The 24,543-nt window shown below is 36.8% G+C and overlaps 3 protein-coding genes across 4 annotated transcripts; all 3 read left to right on the top strand.

Moving 5' to 3' along the window:
• The first annotated feature begins 254 nt into the window (after positions 1-254).
• On the top strand, positions 255-2,111 carry LOC132260903 (endoribonuclease CG2145-like). The gene is made up of 3 exons (XM_059759300.1): positions 255-404; positions 593-1,656; positions 1,715-2,111. Exons 1-3 carry the CDS (start codon positions 347-349, stop codon positions 1,949-1,951), a joined length of 1,359 nt encoding a protein of 452 aa, XP_059615283.1. The 5' UTR covers positions 255-346; the 3' UTR covers positions 1,952-2,111.
• A 228-nt stretch (positions 2,112-2,339) lies between these two features.
• LOC132255644 (protein tweety-2) lies at positions 2,340-20,329 on the top strand. Of its 2 annotated transcripts, none has more exons than XM_059751761.1 (8): positions 2,340-2,911; positions 15,132-15,309; positions 15,607-15,701; positions 16,509-16,727; positions 16,983-17,350; positions 17,547-17,819; positions 17,950-18,144; positions 20,151-20,329. In XM_059751761.1, the coding sequence occupies exons 1-8, from the start codon at positions 2,768-2,770 to the stop codon at positions 20,281-20,283; spliced, it is 1,605 nt and encodes a 534-aa protein (XP_059607744.1). In that variant the 5' UTR covers positions 2,340-2,767; the 3' UTR covers positions 20,284-20,329. The 2 variants fall into 2 exon arrangements, with proteins under 2 accessions (XP_059607744.1, XP_059607734.1); XM_059751751.1 differs by having other exon boundaries at positions 17,950-18,204.
• Positions 20,302-24,532, top strand: LOC132255659 (uncharacterized; the record flags this gene model as incomplete). Its single annotated transcript, XM_059751773.1, has 1 exon — positions 20,302-24,532. A coding segment is annotated over one exon (1,257 nt), but the record flags the coding sequence as incomplete, so codon positions are not given.
• Positions 24,533-24,543: the final 11 nt, after the last annotated feature.

Below are 24,543 nucleotides of genomic sequence, written 5' to 3'. Positions count from 1 at the left end.
TTTTATGGTTTGTGGTGGATATACTGGCAGTGGTGAATCTCATATTTTGGAGGGAAAATATAGCATTTGAAAGACGTTTCTTTTTACGACCGTTGAATATTTTTGCAAATTCTTTAGAGATTACGAAAAATTCCACGAATTTCTCTTTCACTCTTCATTAATTCATGCTAACCAATACAACCTTCGTGCTTCTCGTTGCTCTCCGCATATTTCTCGGAGCAGTCGCAGGCGGAACGTGACCTTTCTGTGGCTTTCCAACAATCAGTTTCTCATCAACTGTCTCACAAGCAAGAGTGACGTGATCTTCTCTGTGTATATTTACATACCAGAAAAAAGAAACGCCAAAATGCTCAAGCTTATTTTGCTTTTTGTGGCATTGTTGGCAATGTTGCTAGTTCCAACAGGTAAGAAAAAAGTATTTCGTGAATAAGTGCCCATAAAATTGACTTGAAACTCGTCCGTGCGCTTTGAGTGTTAGAGTTACTCCAATTAATACGCATCAATGTTGAACCATGACCTATGAATTGCTATCAATGTGAATTTGAAGGAGATAATTGAAGGAAATATGCGATATTTTTCTGACTCTGCTTAGATGGGCAGCAAAATTTGATGCATCTCTCATATCCGGACGGGTATCAACCAAGACCACCAATAACACCATCCACAACAACGACAACGACGACATTGGCGCCTGATGTGACGACGAAGAAGACCGGATTCTTCGGCAGAATTGGAAATTTCTTCTCTGGAGGATCGAAAACTACTACAGAAGTCCCCACATCATCAACTACCACCCCGACAACACCTAGAAGTACAACATCAACAACTCAGAGCAGCACAACGAGAAGTACCACAAGCGCAGCTCCAAGAATAACCGAAAGAACAACGCAGAAAAAGGAAGAATTTCCAGCTCTTCCCAGTAGAGCTTCCACCCCAAGTCAGCCAACTCCATCGACTCCGCCGTCGGCTTGGAAGAACCCTCCATCAACGGTTCCTTCAGTCCAATTCCTGCCACGGCAAACTCCCCAACCGCCAGTCCCGATCTTCACAACCAAAGTCACATCAACAACACCAGTAGCTGAAGGAAGCATTGAATCTGAAGTTCTGTCCCTCTCAGAGACGCTCTTCACGAAGGACTCCAACAATGCTGCCCGCTACGTTACTCCCAACTATGCCAGCAAAACTGTCTCCTATTCCACCCAGGATGATGCTCCAAATCCCTTCCTCGCCATAAACAATGAAGCTTCTCTGAACGCTATTCCAACAGTGTCAAAGATGAAGTTGCTTTTTAACAACTATGAGCTTGATTCTAGTGTTAATGAGCATTCCACCGCGTTGGAGAAGAACGAAGAGAGTGACTTCTTGGACGCAGTTCTGGGTACGGCACCAATGAGAGCGGCTATGCTATTTCTACAGCGAAAGGATAAGGTCACGGCGGACCCAGCGTCACACAAAGATCTCCTGAAAACCGTATGGTTCAGCATGTACTCTCGGGGGCAAGGAAGAATTGGAAGTTCTGGCTTTGAGCATGTTTTTCTGGCAGAACTCAAGAATAACAGTGTCATAGGCCTTCACAATTGGATTTTTATGCATGAGGTGGAGAAGTCTGGTCACCTGGACTACAAGGGATACATTAGGAAGCAAGATCTTGGATCAGTGAGTTAATTCATTTACCTTTGCGAAGCGTATTTCTAATTCTGTAAACGTTTTTCAGAGTGGCTCTATTGCGAAAATTCGCTTCAGTTATGACAATATCAACAAGCCGGTGAATAGCTTATTCGTCGGCACATCACCTGAACTGGAAATGGCTCTCTACACTGTTTGCTTTGCCATCTTCCCGGACACTGATTGTCTCTTGTCCGGACATGGGCAGAAATTTAAGATCAAGACATATACATTCCGGTACAGAGGGAAAAGTGTTATTGGAAGTGCTTACCCTGAGATTATCTAGTGCTTTTAGGAGGCTCCTATATAAAAGCCTTTATCCATCTGTGCTAAATTGAAAAAAATACTGAAGAAAATATGCATTACAAAATATTGGACATAACCTCAAGTGAAGAGAAAGAACATTTCGATAAAATCATTAAGACGAATAAAGCAATTTAAACCTATTTACACGTAGATCTGAGAAATTAAATTCTTGCATAAAAATACACTTTCATTCGCAATTCGTGAGTATGCTGAATTCATGAGAATTTTTCAGGCGGTACGGCCAAAATCTCACTGGAGAAATTCACCACTGAGCACAACGCCATGATGTTGCTCAAAGACAGCAAAAGTGGTGGGTTGAGTCTGGAGATGCATATGCTTCATGCAAGTTAGTTTTTCGCCAAAGTGACAAAGTGAGTGTCGACAAGATGAAGAAGCTCTGAGAAAAAGTGGATTTTCCAAATAATCGACGGTCTTCTTATCAAAATTGCGGTGAAGAGTGACTCAAGTGTGCTAGTTGGTGAGTGTGGTGCATAATCTAGCAGCTCGCACAAGGTCTGTTGGCGGAAATCTGAGGTGCGAAAGTGCTCAATGGTGGCTGGGGTGTTTCTGATGAGGGAATCCGTGCACGAAGGGATAAATTGACGCCCTCCCGTGAATGCTCAGTGAAGTGCGCTCGCCAGAGGCTGCTGGTGAGATTTGTGTACGTGTGTGGCGAGTGGTGTGAAAAGGGCCGCGCAGTGAGTGGGGCCCTTTGCGGAGATAAAAACAGGAAGTTTCGAGTGGAGTTTCGGCCCGGAAGAGGCTGTAGGTGTCCAGTGAGGGCGCCACCTTGTCCATGAGTTATCAATTAAGAGCCCGCCTCTTCGGAATGGAGCCCCATGCAATGTTCGTGGATCTGCTACACTCAGTGCCCCGCTTCAACATCACTCTGCACCGAGTCAGCAATACCTTCAATCCCAACAGCGATTCGTACATTGAGGTAATGGACCCCACCTACTCGAACCACCCTAAAACTGCGGGCGGGCGTCCACACCCCCGCCTCGCACAATCGCCCATTTTCCCAGAAATTGACGCAATGGTAACCCCCATTGCCTCGCGCTGCTCCCTGGAATCCTGAGTGTCCACTGTCAGTGTGCATCCAATGACATGGAATGAGAGAAGAGTGAAACGCTTCCAGCGACAAATCTCATAATTAATTTTATAGTATTCCACAGTTCGCGGTGCGCCGAGCACAATTGTTGGGATGTTATGTAAATTGATCTTGCATTCAATACGGAACTTTCCATCCTTTTGTCTTCACCGTTCGCCTCAACTTGCCTGGCGGCCTCATTATAATATTTTCCCTTCCCACATTATCCGATTACCCTGTTTATGTGCGAGAGATGCTGATGGTCCACGAGAAATTCCCCGTGAAATGCAGTTAAACACTCAGGCCTTCCGGACGGCCGCGGTATTATCAGAAAAGTAGACTACAAGTGCGTCTTAAATGGCAAAAAACGAAGCGAAAACGTCTGTCCTTGACAAAACGAGTCTTCGGAGTGTTTATCTATTCGGCATGCGTCTGACTAGGTTTATCACCAATGTGGTTTGTCGAGAAAGATAAAGTTATTATGTAACTTATAAAATTGGGGATAAATTGGTTAAATATTAGTCAATAGACTGAATATTATGAATAGAACAAGATCACAATAATTTAAATTTGTACATTAAAAAATGTTTATTAATATATATGTACATATGTATGTAGCTGAAAAACGATGTAGTTTTGCAACACTAGTTGTATTTAAATATTCTTTCGAAATCGATTTTTGGTTTTTGATGTCAGATAATCTGGGTCTCACTTTTCACCCAATCACCACGTCACCACAATCACCGCAAATCTTATTACTCAGTGTTGCATTCGCAAACAGCCTACTTCTATCCGAATGACGATTAGAGTACATCTGCCTCTGTAACTGATGGCTTGAGTTTTATCCGAAAATGATATGGTTAAAGGTAGAAAGTGAAAAGATTTTTTTTTACTGAACGCCGCAAAATTCACACAAACCATAATAAATGGTAAAAAAAAACGTGAATTGTGGTTTTCTTACATTGCCATATATTTTCCAACTATTTTAATCTCATAATGCACTGCATATTTTCCAACTGCGCCACTTTATCGCCCAATTAGTGTTTCGTGTTCAGTTCTTATGAAATTTTTATTTGTTTAGATTTTTTGAACACCACCGAATGTGTATTCACAATGGAACGGACATTTAGTGATTGCCAGACAATACAGGAAGATATATAGAGACGACATTAATGAAATAATAAGAATCTCTCTACGCTTCAATCTTTCCCGTACATCTTTCTCATCCGGAACTCATCTTTATTTAGAAATCATTACCGTTCGTTGAACTTCCTTCTCTGGCTCGTAAAAAAGTTGCGTCGAGTCAACGGTAATACACGCCAAGGGTTGAAGTGTGGGGGTTAACGAGAAAAATGGATAAGTTATTCAGTGAAAATAATCGCTTGATTCCTACCCTCTTATATGGGGGGTGGTGTTTTTGAAAAGGAAAAACGTTGCTCTTAATTTTACTCTTCCTTATTTGATTTTCCCGATAGATTTTGCGGCTCCACACCCATTATGCGGGTCTTGTTACTCTGATTGCGAAGGGGAGAGTGAAAGGGCCATGATATGTCTAAATGTAATTTCCTTCCTTCTCCCCTCTCCCTTCCCCTCAAATGAGTTGTGTATCAACGAATTTGGCTGATTTAAGAGAGTCGATATGAGGCAGTGTACATGACACAAATACTTTATTGCCTCAATGTTTCCGATGATTTGGGTCTGTTATTGCATAATTTTTGCATGCTAAACGTTGAATATTGAGGGACTGATTAGTTGCCAACCAAATCATGAAAATCCTCCTCGAATTTGCCTAAGACTTTCCGTTTTCCCAGTGTTTTCTTTGGCAACACTTCGTCCCTAATCCTCACACTGAAACTTTTCCCCTAACAGATTGTTTTGGGGGTGTGGGCCGAAAAGTGCTTCTATATTGAGACAGAGAGAGAGAATGAGAATGTATGGAAATTATGAGATCCACCCTCGAAATTTCATCCAAAAATCTCCCCTCAATTTCACACACCCCATTTCCGGAAAACTTTTTCGTCCGAATGGGGAGTAAGAAAAAGAAATGATCTGAATTAAGAGTTTATTTGAAAGAAAAAAAAGGTCTATTTTATTGATCTTTGATTGATTTCATCTTTATCACAATTTGAATTTTCAGTGGATAATTTGTTCTCATCTCTTTACATTTTATGTTTAGTTTGAGAAGAAATACCTGTAAAATTGTACTGAATTATTTCCACCTTAATTTCCGCTCAAGGAAATTGTTTTGCCTTCAATTTTTTACAACTGCGCTTCCTTCTTACTTCAACAGAATTTTTTCATAGAAACATACAGCATGTTATATGAAGCGATTGAAGCTCAATGGCGAAGATACAAAGTGTAGAAATAATTAAAAGAAATGTCTGAGAGTCTGTTGAAATTGCATACAGTGATTCCTAAGTTGACTTTGTCCAATTGATCTTATACTGGAAAGCATCATATCTCATAGGATTCGGGAAGATTTTTTGGTACAGACATTGCTCTCACATTTAATTGCCTTACTTATTCGAAATACTATATATGAATATACAATATAAATATGTAATTAACTCAAATTTCCGCGAACATTGCATTAATCTATCAGCGTGGAAATATTTGATAAGATGAAACACTTGCCTTAGAGAATGTATTAAACATTTGCATAATTTAAGGTTTTCATGCATTAACTTTGGTAATTTGCACTCTTATTTCGTATCCCTTCCAATTCGCACACTTGCATTACGGCAATTAACCAACAAAGTACTGACTGCTCTTCTGCCCTCCATTTTCGACAGACCACATGTGTTCATAGCATCCCCTCACTCGTAATGTCTCATGACGAAGAGGAAAATTGCGGACTTTTCTGCATTGGAAGAAGTCACACCCTCTAAAACGAGCCGAGAGTGCCACAGCCTCTCGAATAAACACTAACCATTTTCAGGGGTTGGTAAGCGAAGTTTAAAAAAATGTGTGCCTTCGAGTGCAAATAATAGGTCGCATAGAGAGAGAAATATGAATGATGGAAAAAGTTAGTAGAAAAAATACATACACAAGTACTAAGGGAAGTTTCACATGAAAATCATTTTTGTATGCTAAATAGGAGACAGACTTAAAATTTTGCATAACATTGCTGAACAATAATTGTGAGAATGGCACGGAAAATTGTTTATGAAGACACTCGTCAGACATTATTCGTCTGCGCTGCAGCTGAATTTCATTTTTGTGTGCAGTGAAATTGAATTATGTAAACATGAGATATTCAGAGATGCTGTGATACAAAATAAATTGTTTGTGCGCTTGTATTTTCTCCCATCAAAATCACATATTTTGTGCGAGTGTGTGTGTTGTGTGTGAGTCTTTTATGGACCAAAGAGGAAGGACAGCGAATTGAAATAATTTTAGTGGTACCCATTATTTCAGAGTCATATTTCATAATCAATCAAACAAATCAATTTACAACATTGGATGAGAAACACTGAAAGCGTCAGTTTATTTAGTGATCAAATAAAAAAGTCATTGAATTACCAGCAAAATGATGCATGTGTGTATTCATGAGACAGTGTGTAGATGCATATTTTGGGGCTATATGGCTAGATAAATTCAGTGAGCATGATTTGGGAAGGATCGTCCATGGCAGTGCAATATATCACCCAGCATATGTACACAAAACTATATACGATTTCGCCCTATAAATATCCGAAATATAGGGTTGTCTTCCCGCAGAGTTCAATAAGCTGAAATTCTCTTGTATAAATATGTATAGAATGAGACAGAAGGGCATATAGAAAGGCCATTGCTTTCTCCCTAGCCAGCACCCTTCGACACAGACTCTGTCTTCAATATCTGCGAGTTCTTGTATCTCCAGTTTCAGTTGTGGGTCGTGAAAATGGACAGAAGAGTGAGTTTGAACACGGGAATTCTTGAATTTCCCCACAAGAAGTAGCTTGAAATTTATTTCAATTGGTTCATTGCCAAAAATTCTTCAACTTGGGCCAGACAAACTCGTCCCAGGATCCCTTCTTTAAGGCCTTCTCAATAAAGGAGGGAAATCTCTCTCTCTCTCTCTCCATCCTTGACTGTGATTTTGAATTGACAAACAGGCAAAGTGAATTTCTCCCTCATGACTTAATTAACACCTTATCGAGAAAGTTGGATAAACAGACAGCCTTCCGCACCGTCACAAGTGAGAAAAGGTGGAATCGCACCCACACTCAATTCTTCGACATTTTCCTAATGTGTTTCCGCAATTGTGCATTGGGTGGGAAAAGTGGCTGTGGATATGTATCAAAACTCATTTCACATGCCCTCAAGAGAGATGATCCTCCCCATAGCATATTTTCCTACAACACTCCTCACCTTGTACTTGGTAATGCCGGCTTTCCGTTCTATTTCTGTTCTACTGCTGTTGTCACACCGGATTCTCTATCTCTTCAGCTGTTTTTCTCACAAGCCAGTGCCACTCATCACACATTTGCATTTCACTATTTGTTAATCTATTTGCCATTGTCTCCTTCCTTTTTACAATCTCACACTTTTGCAGACACTTGAGCCATACTCCATACAACAGCAATCAATTTCTATTTAGAGAGTTTCCTTGTTTTCTATGAAACACCTTTGAAATATTTTGAAGGGCTTTTTTCATTTTTTCAAACATTGTTTGCAAATGAGATCTTTCAATAAATAATATTGTAGCAATTTTTGTAGAATTTGAATGCAGTAGTACTTGACAGAAATCTTCTTTCTATTTCTCATTTTCATCCACATCGTCACACTTTTCAGGCCAACGCTCATATTGGTATGAAAATTTGCCATCACTTCCGATTCTGTGCTATTCAATACCACTCCTTTTCCACCTCTTCAATATTCCATATCCTGGCTCATTCCATGAATTTGCCGTAGGGAAAAATATTTCATATCGGACAAATCAATTATTCTGACTTACAAGTTTTACCACAAATTTACATTTTTGAATATTATAATCATAAATTTCTGATATCTCTCTATGTTCTTTTTACACACTATACCTCTGCTTATTTTCCAGTTCCCTCTTATCCATATCACATTTTATGCAGTGTCTATTAATATAGAGAAATATTTATTACATGATTACTTGAAAAAAGTGTCATTGGATGAGAAAATCGATTAAAAATTTATAATTGAATTTCATACAGTGAAGATTTTAATTAAATCGGTTTTGACCATATTAGAATTTTAATTGAAATCCGAGTAGGTACATGAGAGAACAATTGCAGGTGTGACCAAAGCTTATCCTAGATTATGCAAAACAGTTTTGTCAATATAGATTTTAATGAAAATTGTTTAATTACAACATTCTCTATATCTTTGAAATAATGTTTTTTGAGTTTTTTTTTTATAAATTAGAAAGACGGCAACTACCTTTTATTTTGTAATCTTTAGAATGCTGTCGTTTCAAAATCGAGAGCTCACTTCAGTTGTACGAAGTATATGTATGTATACAAGACAAACGGAAATGGGGCTTAGTGATAAAATTATCACTTGAAGTTTGTGGTTTGTGTTTGCTTATGCGACTTTTTGCATAGTTGTACTGAACAAATTTGCATGATTATCTGCATAAGTAGGAAACAAGTCGAGAGTAATGACGATAGCAATGTTTTCATTTCGTACAACGTAAAGATCAAATGCATAGAGTGAATGAGTAAGACAAAGGAAATTGAGGGCAAAACTAATCAAAGACATTGTAACCCATCAACAAAGTTTTGGTTGATGAACTTCCTCGTTCTGCATTTATATCACGAATTGTTTCATGTGAAATGCCATCGCACAATTTGACTACTTTTTGAGTTGAGCACAACCACCGCGTCTTTGACACCCCCCATTAGCTCTCGATCAACTTCCACTGCGACGAAGTATCATGGTGTGGAAATTTCTGTTTAATAATCAGTGACAATGATGGAATGACACTTGGGGGAAATTTATGGGATTCTGTGGCGAGTGCCTGACAAGGAGAGGAAGTCACTATTTGACTTTTTTGTTGCTCGTCTTTGAGAATCTGTGGAGAAAAAGTGGGGAGGAAAAAAGATTATTGATGAGATAACCATTAAATATGCATGTTTGTATGTTTAACAAAAAGCCATAAATTTCTTTTCGACCATGGATACAAGAATAGAGCTCCAGACACGAACTTTGAGTTGAGGAGAAGACCAGAGGAAGTTGTGTACGAAGTACACAACTCTTGCATGGCTAATTCATACGAATTTCAATTCGCCCAATTCTTGCCCATTTCGTTGTATCATCAAAGAAATAGCCTTAAGTATATTCAGCTGATGCATTGGATGTGGGAGTTTTGAGATATTATTCTTCAGTCATTCATTTGAAATCCATTAAAAAGAGGCAGAATCAAAGTTTTTTTCTTCTGAAGTTTGAGGGAAATGTGGACCAGATGTCTGAAACATGATAGATATGATTCATAAGCAGACGCTATGTATGAGAGAAAAAGATGAACAGAGAGAGAGAGAGAGAGAGAGTGAGAGAGAGAGAAAAGCGACTGTCTTTAATTAGGTGCTTTAATTTTGAATTAACACAAGTGTGACTCAGAGAATCTGAGTGTGAGTTGAAAATACTTAGAGCAATTTGTCACAGATATTCTTCTAAGTCGTTCAAAGACTCGTGCCGCAACTTTGAGTAGTGTTTGAATATTATCAAATATTTATTTATGTTGTATCTATATTTATAATTTACGTCGACAATGAAAAGATATTTTTTTTTAATATATTTTTGCTTAATACGTACATTTATCGATGAAAACTAAGGCAGTTCTGAGACCCAAAATGCCCAAAGTAATTAGAATTTTCGGCACAGTAATGTGAGAATCATAGCAATTTACGGTTCGTCTTGTACGTCAAATTAGAACTCACGAAATAATCCACATATGGAGTAACATACATACAAGAAAGTTTCTCTACATAGCGAAACTTGTAAGTTTGTAATCGGATTATTTCAGACCATGTACATTGATATTAAACGAAGTGAATAAAGACTTAAGTAATTGCTGACATGTTATATTTTTAATTTCATCCATTGCGAGTGCCGTTTCACATGAACAAATACAAGTTCATCGTATAGGCGGTAATTAGTAAGTTTGAGAGGTGACGATCATTATGTTGAATCCCAATGAAATTTTATGAGCCATTCCTATACACTTTGTATCGCTTTCTTTCTATTCATCTTTTTACCTTTATGACAAGGATCCCACCAACACGGTGGGCGCTCTTTTGTGAGTTGTAACTTTGTTAATTTAACAACCATCTCATTATATGACCACAATTTCAGCATCTCTCCTCACTGTCACCGTTCAAAACCCTCAGTAGAACGCGCTATACCGGAAAGCAATAAAGGGGAAAACAATTTTAATAAACTGGAAATATTTTCTCACATAATTTCACCTGAAGTAGCATACTCATATAAAGTTCCACAGATGGGGATGGTAATTTGGCAACAGGGTGTTTATCATCAGGGCAACTTTGAGCATTTCAGAGACAAATTTGAATTACACATATTTAGAGTTATTTCCTGAAAGGTAGAAGTAACTTGAAGTCATGCAACCCCCTTTTTCGTCAAAAGTGTAGTTATTTCTCGTTTATATGAGAAGAAAATCATGGAATATATAACCACTTGAATCATGTATGCATTTTGATCAGAGTTGCATGAACTTGTACAGCAACAGCTGAATATGATTGCATTCAGTGATACATTGAAATATGAATCAATTCCTAGTTTAAAGTGGAGGCAAGGCAAGGAAAGAGGCAAATAGAAAAAAAATAACCCCTTGTAGACGAGAAACAATGTACAAAGTACAGTATGACCACAATAAACCTTATGTAAAATGAATTGCTGTTCAACGCTCTCACGACAAATCGCAACGAAAAGTTCATAAGGACGCCACACAATATGCTTGATAGTCCAACAATGTAAGCAGTCATACGTTTGCATAATAAATTGTTCATGCGGAGTGTCTTTTCCTTACCATATCCGTATTATGTCTTCCTCTGTCTTATTGCTCAAATTGTCTTGGACTCTTGGTGACTAATTAATTTCTCACAATGAGGGGAATTGAGACAAATGCGTTGTCAATGAAGTTGTTTTACGCGTGTCTCTTTTAACCTCACATTGGCCCATCAATGTCTTAATATGTTATGCAATCCTAATTGAGCTATCCGTAATTGCTGAAATTGTTCTACTCTAGACTAGATCTAAAAAGAAGTGTCAGATTTTTTATCGTTCGTAATATTATTTAATTGGATGAAAGATTCCAATTTTATCTTGACTGCGAATTAAAGTCTTCTAAGGTCAGTGTTCCCATAAATAGTACAAAAGAAATTACTTGCTCGTTGTACAAAAATATTATCTTCTTATACAATGCGTAGAGGAAATTTCTTTTTCTAGGAAATCAATATTGCAAATGTATTCTTATCACTTTAAGATAAGCAATTACATATTTACCTTTTATACTTCATTGGCTTTATTACTGGAAAGTTTAAAAATTCTTCACGAGATTAATGTCGTCTTGCTTTTTTCATACAGTTTATGTGTATGTCCGACAAATAAAGACATTGGTTTGACATTCCAGGTAGGCATTCAAGTAAAGGTGAATACCATTAGGAAAATTAATATCCCCTGCGTTGTCCACGAAAATGTCTGACATAATAAAACAATAATGATATAAAATCTTGTCCAAATAAATGGAATCAAGCGTCATTTACTTGGTCCCTTTGTCCAACCCATGATGATGATGACAAAATTGGTCTGGAATCCTTGTCTCTCCTCCTTTCTATCAAAATCATTTCCTTCTCCACTCTTCAACATCCTCTATCCTTTTATCGTTCATCTCATTTAGTAGAATGTGGTGCATTTGATTGGAGAAGAATGAATCAATCTTGTCGCTTCTTCACCTCCATTATTCACTGGGATAAATGTTAAGCTATTTCTCAACAATAGCAACACGCTATTCTTACACCGAAATTTCTTTCTTAATTCACCTTTGAATTAATTCGATGAGAAAACCAATTCTTTACAATTTTTCTATAATGATATATGTAATTGCTTTGCAGTCTTTGACTAGTCATGCTAATACCGACAAAAATTGCAAGAAAACTTTTCTATGGATATTAAATTCGTTTGCATTCCTCATGATTGAGGTGCATAATCTGAATTCAATAAACATTTACGTGCCTACAGTGATTGAATTTTGAAGAATTTTAGTGAAGATAAAACGACTAAAGAGTGTAGTGTTATATTGGAATACAATTTTATTTTTACGTAATTTTCTTGGCAGTCGGAAAAAGAGATTTAGTTAGCAAATACGTGTGGTCAGAAGTGTTGCTTTTATCCTCCAGCATGTTGTGCAAATTCTAACAGCAACGTACATAAAGAATATAAGCATGATCAGATAGGAAGATGCACATTAAATGCACTTCACGGTGTCTTGATGTGCAAACTGATAGCACGACGAGGCAAATTTGTTTCCAGCAGTTTATTGACTTTTTATTCAGACCAAAACATTTGTATGCACCCCTCAGTATATTTGACATTGCCATTTTCAAACCGAAATTATGATAATGGCAGAATAGAAGTGGTGAATTGGAAATATTGCTGAATAATGTACGTTCTACGAACCAGCCCCACATGCCTCCCATTAATATCATACGGTGCCTTTTATTATTTTCTTCTCAGCATTGCAAGAGCATAAAGTATTAATGGGGGGAAAGGGATAAATGAAAGACATGACCTATTGAATATTCAGAAGGTATTTAAGGTGTGCCATTATTATACCATCTATTATCCTTAACTCTGGATGTATAAACCTCCATGACGGATGACAATTGACGCTATATTCCAGTAATTTTGTATTGAAATTTATATACACATTGTCAAAATTGAATACATATCATGTACACAATATCAAATTTGAAATATAAGTAAAATTCTGTAAATCACTTTATTATTTATTTAATATTCCTTTATTTAATAATATTTCACATCTATTCTCTCCATAAAACGAGAATTTATTATAATTATTTATTCAAACAAAACTAGATTGATGTTTATTTTATGAAATTACTCTCTGCATTCTTTAAAGTAGCCAGGCGAGAATTCATTGTAACATGGTTGCTAGTTTTACAATCTGAATATGAAATGTCACATTACATTTCCTCCTCTCAGTTATGCAATTTCAAGTCTCTGTGGAAATTTCAGAAAGACAATTTGAATCTCAGACTTTCTCAAGGCAGAAAGAAATGCCCAATCAACTTGTGGCTGACATTCTGAAATTAACTCGTCAGTTATCGTGAATCACAAAAGTTTAATAATGTTCTTCTTTTCTTAAGCATCCCCAGCGCAGAGCATTGACTTAGCATTGTGTCTTTGTGCATTGAGATCCTTTGAAACGGATGATATGTGAAAATATTAATTACTGAAAATGCTTTTCCTTCTCAGTTGAGAGAGGGAAAAAAGGTTTTGTTCTATGTAAGCCACATTCACTGCAGAATATTTCAGGCGTATGAGGTTACAATGTGGTGTTACAATAACCCAGTCTAGTTCATCTTGTGTCATTTGTGTGATGCACAGCCACATAGTAAATCCATATATTGAGAAGGGGTGGTGACAAAAACGGAAATTTGCAGAAAATATGATATATTGTACTTTGAATTTTGGGTTTTTATTCACACCAAAATTGCATGGGAAAAGATGTTTGCTGGAGAGGAAATTAAAGAGAGTTTCATGGGTTATTTGGGAAAACAATTGGGTCGTGTTGTGAATTTTTGGGTGGCAATACGACGTATTTGTGTGGGTGGGTGTTTTGTGAATAAAGTTCAACGTGAGGCGTTTGATCTTGAAAATACCCATGGCAGAGTGAGTTCACACCATTTATTTAAAACGTGATATGGGGGAGCCATAAAGAAAATGGAAAAGGAAGGAATGGGAGTGTGAGAAGAAAGCAAATGGATGGAAGCGGATGCACAAATGCCCAGAGGATAGAGACAAAATCACAAAATCAGTCTTATTTTAGTTCTACACGCCATCTATGGATACTTTATATACAAGAAGACAATAATTTCTCGAATCTGTCTCTTTAAATTAAATTTAATTAAGATGAGGTACCATTTAAATATGATAACGTAAAATGTAATTTGGTAAAAATTCAAATTGACATTTTTACACCACAAGAATAATTAAAAGTGGTTTAGCAATTTGATATAATTCCGAGGGAGACCAAAATTCTCGGATAACGTAGTGTATGCGAACAATTTGGCTAAATAGTTGGAGCATTTAATCCGACATCAACGTTATAGCATTACGGTTGCCAAAATGTGTGTAAATTATTGCATTACTTACATTTTCCATGTGAAATGCAATGCAGTACAACGTGATAGTATTTTATACGGCAATATCAGTCAGTTGCACAAATCTCTATTCTGTATGCAATTGATTTTTCCCTAGCAATTCAATCAGCGTATTAGATGTAGCGATGAGTGACACACATGCATTTGTCACTATATTGAAATGATTGATAGACCTTAATTTATTGTGTGAAATTGGGCCAAGATCGATATGTACATATGTAATATATATATTTTGATTTTGGCGGTTTTGGTGAATTTTACACACAATCATGTAATGCACATTAAATCGTTGTATGTTTATGGTGAAAATTAATTTATGTAAAATTATGCTGGTGAATTGTGCGATAAAATCAAAATATGCATATAGAGTTACTTCCATCGTTGATTTCATTATGAGCTGGAAATTTTATCAAAAATTTGCATGTGTCCTTTTGGTGAAGGAATGTAATTAAAAAGCACAATATATATATACTCCATGTATGACGGAAATTTCATGGTGATTTTATTGGAAAGTCAAATTGTCATCTCAGTATAGTAGACACCATAAATTGTGAGGCATATAATTTAATAATGAACTCCTGTCTTGGAATATTGCTCCCTTAAACTTTAAATTGCGTATGTCCCATATTTTGATATTGACTGTGAATCTAAAACAAATACACTAATCTTATACTTTTCCTTCATCTTTACAGAGTTTGGGCATATTAGCGTCAATTCCGGCTGCAGTATTGATTGTCTCACTGATTGGACTCCTGCTGTATTTGCTGACGAGGTGTTGTGATAGAAAACCACGACGAGGCAAATCTAATACATGTCAGAAGTGTACATTGCTCATCGTAACGATACTTTGTGGTTGTGCCATTGGAGTAGGTGAGTCAAAATAAATATTTGACTATCAATACATATATATGAGAAGATATTGGGACACATTTTTCTACAAAAGCGGAAAGCTAAACTGATAATATCAAATTATGAACCATATTTGTAATAGTCTTTTTTTTATAATTTAAAATTGGCTTTGTTATCTGTACAGTTACCTCCATATACGTTTGCTTGTAATAATTCTGTCTAAATGAGTAATTTTTCAAAAGAGCGTGCATTTATGTGCATATATACAGAAAAAAGGCCTGACTTTGAACGTGTGCTCTTTTTTGCCCTCTTCTGCAGGTTTATATGGAAATGACGATCTGCACAATGGTGTCCTGCAGGTGTTCGGATCGGGACGGCAGGTTGAGGCATTGGTGAAAAGTGTACGAAATCAAGTGAGTGCATTGAACAGTTGTGTAAGCGATTTTTACCATTTGCGTTTCTGTATCTCTCACTCTCGTGCAGCAATTTGGTATGATGAGTGGCAGATGTTGGCTCTCGAATGTGTAAAATTGCTGCAGAATGCAGAGTATATGTATGTGCAGTAATGTTCAATAATTGGGGAGTGAATTTAAAAGAGCTTGAATGATTTTCTAAAACTCTTTCCCATTCATTCAATCTGACTGAAACTTCCTTGAAGATAAATATTTGCTGGTTGAGAGTGGCCGGAATTCTAATTTAAGTGAATTTGCACTTGAATGAGGGAGAAGAATAGGGTGAATTGTGGTTGTAGGGTACATAGTGAACCAACTTGAAATAAATGCGAATGGGAAGTGAATTTTAATGGATTATCGTAGTGTATGGAAAAAATCAAGAGCATTTTCCGCGATAGTTTTGCATAAAGTTAAAAGAGCAAGGGTATGTAGGGACTTTTTGTGTGTGACCACCGAACAAGAGGGTGGGATAAGAGAGAAACGGGATGCAATCATGAATAGTGGAGTAATTGAAATGTAATTAAGCATTGAGAAATTTCAGCTTGATATGAATGATTCAATTAATAACTAACTTGAGATAAGTTGAATGAATAATTCATTAACAAATTGTCGCCAATCTTTCTGCACAGATTGTGGAGTACTTTGTAATTCTGGCACTCACTGCCGAATGAAATCAATTCATTCATACTTCAGAGATTCAACGGATGTTTGATTATTCATAAGTCCTCAAGATGACATTTGAATTCTCATTTCTCTTCTTCCCTACAGACGGACACATTGAAACACAACTTAAAGTCAAGAGTGGTTATGTCGGAGCTGGAGGATATATTTGATAAACCAACATCAAATCAAACTGCACTCACTATTGTTCTCTATACTGTGAGACAAGTGAAAGATAATACAACATTGGCTATCAATGCGCTCGAGGCGGTCTCTTACTTCATTCGATCATCCCATTCTGAAGTGACTATAAAGAATTTCTTAGATGTAAGTATACTTCAAGCATATATTTTTTCATCTTTCCTCTGTATTTGAAAGAGCATTCTCTCGAGTGGTCTTTTTCTCATGGGATGATTTTTAAATGTTTTATGGGATTAAAGTGTTACTTTTATTGCTTACTCTGTTCACAATAACGTGCTCGATTTGTAGGGATGAATTCATATTCAATCTATGAGTTGAGATAAATAAATTGAACTGCCTTTTGATGATGCCTTCAATTAAATATGTACGTATATGTTTCAGACTGCAGAGTTTTACGAGTCCATCCGATGGCCAGTGACTCTGGGATTTCTGGCAGTCCTTCTGCTGCTATGCACAATTTTAATAATTGGCGTAGCGCGGTCATCGAGATGTGCATTAATATTCTTCAGTGTGTTTGGCCTCCTGGGCGTAACTCTATGCTGGCTGCTGTCCAGCATTTACTTGGCCGGTGCCATTGCACTGGGTGATTTTTGCGTGAAGCCCAATGAGTATATATGCAGTCAGCAGAAAGTGCCGGATATTCATTATACGAACTGTGGGACCGTTGGAACAAATCCATTTATACTGCGACTCAACGAATCACGAGACAATGTGGATCGTGCTAAAGATGCTCTCCAGATTGTATCCAGGTAGGGAATGTGAAGTACAATTGTCACTTCTTTCTCCACGATTTGGACTGTATTCGTATGTGTGTGTGTGTGTGTGTGTGTGTGTTTATCAAAGAGGGAGGAAGTGTGATGCATTTAGATGCTAATGTGTACGCTTTGTATTGATGCAAATGATAGTTCTTTCGGTCCTTAATCTCTGGCGTGACATCTCTTGTAGGATTTCTATGGATATGTATCCACGTGTCGATGTGGGTTCAAAAATCTCCCACATTCAGACGGAATTGGACAACAGCAAGCGACAATTGATGGTGTTGTCGACAATGCTTGATCCACGAACTGTACAGCAACACTACAATACAGCCACAAAGGGATTATGTGAAACTAGTCTCTATGGTCTAGTATTCATGCTCGTGGCGAGTCTCTTGACTGCATTCTTCCTTACTATTCTTGTCTGTGTGGACTCTCATGCTTGGATATACTTGGCAAAGAAGTGAGTATCTTGTTTTGCGGTAAAAAATATGTCAGTCAATTTCTCACCGCAAATGACAAGTCCCGCGATGCAGTTGCATTTTTTGGGGTAAGAGAGGACAATAACATGTGACTTGTGAAATTGCTTTCAGACGACCATATGGTGATAAATCCGAGACTACTCCCCTCTTTCCATCTGGCTCATCTATGTCGCCCACAGCTCCAATCCTCAGCGGCACCTCCACTATCAATCGCACTCTTCTGCACCACCAGCAGCAGAATCAATTGAGTGGGATCAATTCGGCATCCGGAACAATGAGTCGCAACGGAACGGCGGGATTGCGAGGGTTGGAATATAGTGGCGATTCACCGCCACCAGATTATAATGTTGTGGTGCATGGCAACAGGCATGGCTTTGTTATTATTATTATTATTATTACAATATTTACATATCCATCAACATTTTCATATTTGTTATCAATTCAGGACAATTGCAAGCGCAGTAGAGATCAAAAGTTTATGTTTTTGCTGCTGCTGAATTAATAATAATAATTAGTAGCCAGAAAAATAGTTTGTTCAAATTCTAGGCTTCATTTTGCTACACGTTAGCTTTTATTCCATTCAACGATAATTGCATCTGTTAATTGGAAATAAATTGCCAATGTTTGTATTTGAAAGGTAATAATAAGAGAGAAAAACTCCTGCGAAAACAGTTTTTGTATAAAGACTTCGCGTATTTGAGAATCTTCTATAAATTATCTGTATGGAAAAATTACTGAATCCTCTCTCTGCTTTATGCTTACAATTTCATCAGTTAGACTCCAATTGCTCGAAGCATGTGGAGAAAAGTTTTCTGAGAAGCGCACTTTCAATGTTTCAAGTCGGAATTATTTGAACAGAACAATGTGTAAATTAACTGACAGTCATCACATTTAATGAGACAAATATGCTGTTATAATTCTATGGGGAAATGTTGTGCACTGAATGATATGTCACAGATTGAGACATTTGTTATTTAATTTGCACGGCGAAATAATTTGCAATGTTCAAGCAATATTAAGCTATTTTGCACACAATAAATGTGGCATTAGCATACAATGGTTGTTTATGTGATCTTGCAATTGTCCAAAAATTTATATCTCTTACAGACCGTACACTATACTCGATACCAAAGTCAAAGTCATACACAAAAATCCAAAGGCATTTTACTTCAGATATCACTCTGGCATTCCACTATATGCATACCCATCTATCAAGATACAAGTTTTATTTTCGTTGCTGCAAATACCAACATTTAATGTTATTTTTTAGTGGAAAAGCACTCACCAATTTCTTGTAATGTTTAGAGACTTTTAAAAATTTCATTCCTTTTTCATCCCATTATTTATTTTGGTATTTGTAAAATTGATTTTCTAGAAAATGCATAAGTCAAGTGTATCAAGCACATAATAATTTACCACCAAACATGCACATAATTTTTTTATGAATATTTTATTTTGAATTCAGTGAAAAGAGGAAAATATGGGTCGTTTAGAATTTTCCGAGAATTTTTCCAACCATTTTCATAAATCCTTCTGATTGGGCCAAGCAAAGTAAGATCAAAAAAAATTATACAATATACACTACACTAAACATATTTCTTTTTTTTTCGTGCCTTTAAACAGAAGAAAAACCATTAAAATATACTCAGATCCGAGAATAAAAGTATAAATTGAAAAGGGAAAAGCGTGTAGGAAGAAGTGGATGTCTCGTTTGTTGCACTTCCGCGAATGACGTCGATAAATCGATATTAAAATTTTCCAGAGTCACGCACATTTTTCTCCATTCGTGCGCCATATATACGCCCTTTTCCCACTTCACGTACCTTTCTCAATTATTACAAGGGTGGTAAACTTTTTTCCTGGTCTCCATTCATGGTGAAACTCGTCAAGAACTGAGTCATCGTTTCGTTACTGATGATTCTTGTGGGAAAAGTTGTGACCCAATTTGAATTTATGACAAAAGTTGACGAAATAATGCAAGTTTAATTTTTTGTTAGGTTTCTTTCTCTGCATACGACATTTTTGTGCCTTACATTGCTGTTATTTGTATTCGATATAATTAGTGGTAATACCAAAGAAGAGAGACGATCTTTTCCTCTTTTTACCTAAAATAAAAACAGTTAGAAACTTTTCGCATTGCTTCAATATTTGTATGTGAGAGCAATGAAAGTTTTAAGTGAAAGAAGAGCCAATTTATTTCTTGGTCCTTTAATTTCCTCTTGTTCTCTTGGCGAGAAAACACTTATGGTGAAATTATGTGGATAATAACTGTGAATATATATCATTACAATGGATGGTTGTTTTTTTTGCAGGACCTCCAGTGGCCATCACACTCTTGGTCGCTTGCCATCGCAGCAATCGTCGTACTTATCTGGGCCCAACAATGGCAAATATGCCACCCTGAGCAAACAGTGCAAAACACTGGAGTCAAACGACTTTTACTGAGAATCGCCTGCCTGCACATTAAATGCAGGCAGTGACACTCTAAGCAAATCATCATCAATCGAACAGAAGACGGTAGTACAGCAGACAGACAAGGATCCAAGGGACGTATCCAGCAATGGGTTCAATCGCTTCGATCCCAAGTATATCAGCATTGGACCGAAGGCCATCCGGGGATCAACTGGGATGAGCGCTGCCGCGGCTGCAGCCAGCAAGTGTGCTACTCTTCGGCAGGGTGGCCGCTATGGCGGGAGTCTGGGTGGGGTGTCAAAGGTTTCAGTTAGTCCCTGTCCCAATTTAAAGACAGCACAACCACCCACCGTGGCAACTGTGTCAAAGGACTACACCAGCTCGTACTCAACCTCCACCATGCCGTTCAACACTGCCACATCGGGTCAGCAGAAGAAGAGCAATGTGCCCAATGGCGCATCTGCGGCGGCTGAGCGAAGAGAGGAGGTGAAGCAGCAACTGTCCGTGTACAGCATTGATGCGTCGTATCATCGGCAGCCGAGGTCCCAGGAGAGCTCCAACACCAAGGGTATATCAATTCTCAATCAGCCTCTGCCGGAGATTCCGCAATCAGCGATGAAGATGACTGAATCGGCGCCTAAAAACATCCAACAACCACTGTGTGCGACAAATTTGAATCAGTATCGTTCGCTGCAGCGTCCGGGAATGCATCAAAAGTCATCATTTGCGCAACCACCGCAACAACATCAGCAAACAGTGCCGCTGAAGAGCTCAATGAAGCAGCCACAGACTCCTGCTCCACCGCCAAAGGTGGTGCCACCTCAGTTGCCGCCGAAGAATCGTCACAAGGAGATGAGTCAGCAGAGACAGTCGGCACAGTCGTCCAAAGGACAGAATTTCAGCACTCTTCAGTACCCTAGCAAGCATCATCAAGGCAGTACTCACACGACATTTGGGTATGACAATAAATCCCGCGATTCAGGTGGATACCATGGGCAGATGATGCCACAGGAGAAGAAGCATTATGATAGCTCTCGCATGACGTCTTTCCATGGCGGTGAACAGCCACCGGGCTATCCGATGAAGATGTCCAAGGCTCATCAGCAGGGATATCAAACCATGCCACATCAGCCGAAATACCCTGTCAGTTCGGGCAAATCTCACGGTCATCATCAGCAGTCGCAGTCGAGCAGGCAAGGTGGAAGCAAACGAGATGATCCCCCAGTGTACTATCGCTCCCTTCAGCGTGGCGGCGCCAACACAGCCGGTGGTGCTCATAATGATCTCTATTCCGTGACGGAACTTTGAAGGTAGCTAAAATACAGCAATGCATTTTAGGCGAGGCCACGCATTGCTGCGGTCAAGGAGCGCTTGGTCAGAGATCATGCAGATGGGTGGAAATAGTGCCATACATTTCCATTTTTAATTTATTTATATTCACACCCAACTAATCATCTCGCGAGTCTTTTTGCCCATCTGTGATTGCATCCCTGGCAGCGACTGAAGAGATTCACTCGTATTGCTGAATATGTATTTTCATGCAAATTCATAGACACACACATTGGTGGAATTTTATGAATGTGCAATAATATGAAAGGATATATTTTCATTTGCAGTCAAAATTTATATTGATTTATCAATGTCCCTAAAAACGATTCAAATTGGAAAGTCACAACGAAAAATGCGTAATCAGCCAATAATTTCCCTTTTTCAAAGTTTATATTAATGCGAGTGAACATTTTCAATTGAAAAGTAATGAAAAGAAATATAGCTGAAAAAGAAACTATTGACGAAGAGAGGAAAATGATGATCATAGAATAGTGATGATGTTTCTGAAAAGGTAGTGAGAAAAGTTTGAAGACATGCGGTATTCCTGTTCTGTAAATAAAAGGAATTTTAGAGAAAATGAGAAATTTGAAATGAAAGAGCGTGAGAAGCATTTTTGGGTCAATTTTTTCGTATAACTTTTTAATTAGTTGAGTGTGTTCTTGAATAATTAACATTTTCTCTAGACATTTCATGACTAAAACCGCTAAAATAAAAACATAAAGAAGTACATGCAATTCCAAATACGAAGAGTATTTTCCTTGATTTTTTTTTTCCAATTATGCGAAATCCATGAGAGAAAAGACATTAATTTCTGTTCGATTGCTTGATGTTTTATTTACTTGGAGTGTCAATCAACATTTTTCGTTGATTCTAATTTTTAAGGGGAATTTTTTTATATATAGGAAAAAATTACATCTCATGTATAGATTTATCTTACTAAGTTAGAATAATTTGTATTATTCAGGGATTAAGAGCACCGTATGAATGAGATTTTACTACAATATGACACAATATGTATTAAGATTATAATATGAAATGATATAATATAGATAAATTGGGTAAATTCGTTGTGTGATGAACAAAAAGTGGTAGAATGAATGTTATTTGAAACATTTACTTGTATTTATGATGATTTTTCCTTATAGCATTTCAATGATCATACTTAGAAATAGAAGTGAAAATCTTGGATAAGTTTTTTAGACGTTGAAGGAGATTTTAAGATTAAAGTAAACATACAAAAATAGTCTGAATTAGCGTTAAATGGAAAAGGTAATAAAAAAAAATACAGATTGATAAAGTAAAAAGAGAAGCAGTTCATGTAATAATTAGAAGATAAAACTATAAAATTCAGTGAGATTTTTACAATCAATTTCGTGGTGTTTTATGAATATTTATTTTTTGAAGAAGGAGACACAGATCAAAATTTTCGTAATTCACAATATAAGGAAATAGTGTTAGTAAAAGAGAATCAACTTGAGATAAAAGGTGCCATTTTTTTTCTTTTTGGTTATACAAACTTTATTTAGTTTAATTTTGGACAGTTGTGTTATTTGAGAATATATATATATTTTTTTTGTATTCTGAAAGGTTTTAAAATATTCTATCTATATATATATATAGTCCAATTTTGAAAGGAAATTATACACCGAGATAAGTCGTAACACTCTCTAAAATGGGAACATATTTTCTATTTGCAGTGTATCTTATTTATTCTGCAGAGAAACGGATAATTGATAAGTATTCTGTAGCGAACTAAACTATGTACTTTGTATTATAAAGTTCTTTTACAATGAGAATTAGCACAAACTTGTATTTATAAATGATGAAGAAAAAGAACTGTTACCGTCTCGAAAATTTGCCGATCACATTGACGAAGTGAGAAACATTTGAACACATGAATTTTTTTTCCCAACAATTAAGATGAATTAATCATAATTAAGTGCACCAAAACTTCTATTAACAAAAAAAAAAGAAATACGCCAAAGAATATAAATCAAGAGAATATCTTTTCGACAGAAATTCGTAGAGAAGTTTTTAGTGCTAAATTGTGGTCGAAAAAACAAGAGAGTTTTTATGCTTTAGCAATACATGTAGAAAGTAAGGGTGAAGAAAAAATGCGAGAAATTTACCAACTCAATTATTTATAATCAAAGGACTGCATTTTTTATACAAAATCTTTTTTTATGTTTATTAACGGATTTAAGTGAAGAGATGTTTTTGATGCAACTTGTGGGTGGCGAATAAGAGAGAGAGAGAGGAGAAAAAATACAACCGGAAAAATCGAGCTCAATTATTTCGAACAAACATTTTGAACGTTAATAAAAGGGGTGAAGATGCGTAGAGTCAAAATGAAGTAAAAAAGAAAGAAAGTGAGAATATTTTGAAAGACTTAGAGAACAGATAAAACACATTAACGAGAAAAATATTGTTATGTAATGTAATAAAGACATGTTGTGTAGTCCTTAAGAGTAATATTCTAATCGACAATTTCTTCTCAAATTTACATGAACTTCATTTTGACAGACCCGTTTTTGAATTGCGGGTAACGAAAAGGAAGGTTAGATAAAATAAATCCCTTTTCCCCTTCTTGAAGCATGAAATACCAGTAAAAAAAATTACATAACATAGAAGAGAAAAAAGTATCTAGAATGTTTTGATCTCTTAACTATGACATAGGATGGAAAAAAGAATGAAATTCTGGCTGATGTGCGGAGTGAGAAAAGCGTAAGAGTCAGTAACATTCAGTATTACTGGCTTGGTAAATATTCATATAAAAAATTGAATAGTGTTACATTTAGCGATAAAAGTGAAAAAAATCCATATGAAATTGAATAAAAATGATTATACAATTATGATTATGAAAAAAGTGTTAGCATCTAAAGTAATGGATATTTTTAACTGAAGTTTGTCTGTAAACACAAAATTGAAGAAAGAAAAATAAATGCAATCATATTCACTATAAAA

The sequence above is a fragment of the Phlebotomus argentipes genome, unplaced genomic scaffold (assembly GCF_947086385.1).
Source record: "Phlebotomus argentipes unplaced genomic scaffold, Phlebotomus argentipes genome assembly contig_6, whole genome shotgun sequence".
NCBI classification, from domain to species: domain Eukaryota; kingdom Metazoa; phylum Arthropoda; class Insecta; order Diptera; family Psychodidae; genus Phlebotomus; species Phlebotomus argentipes.
The sequence above is the reverse complement of the archived record's forward strand: the minus strand, read 5'-3'. Positions and strand labels throughout refer to the sequence as shown.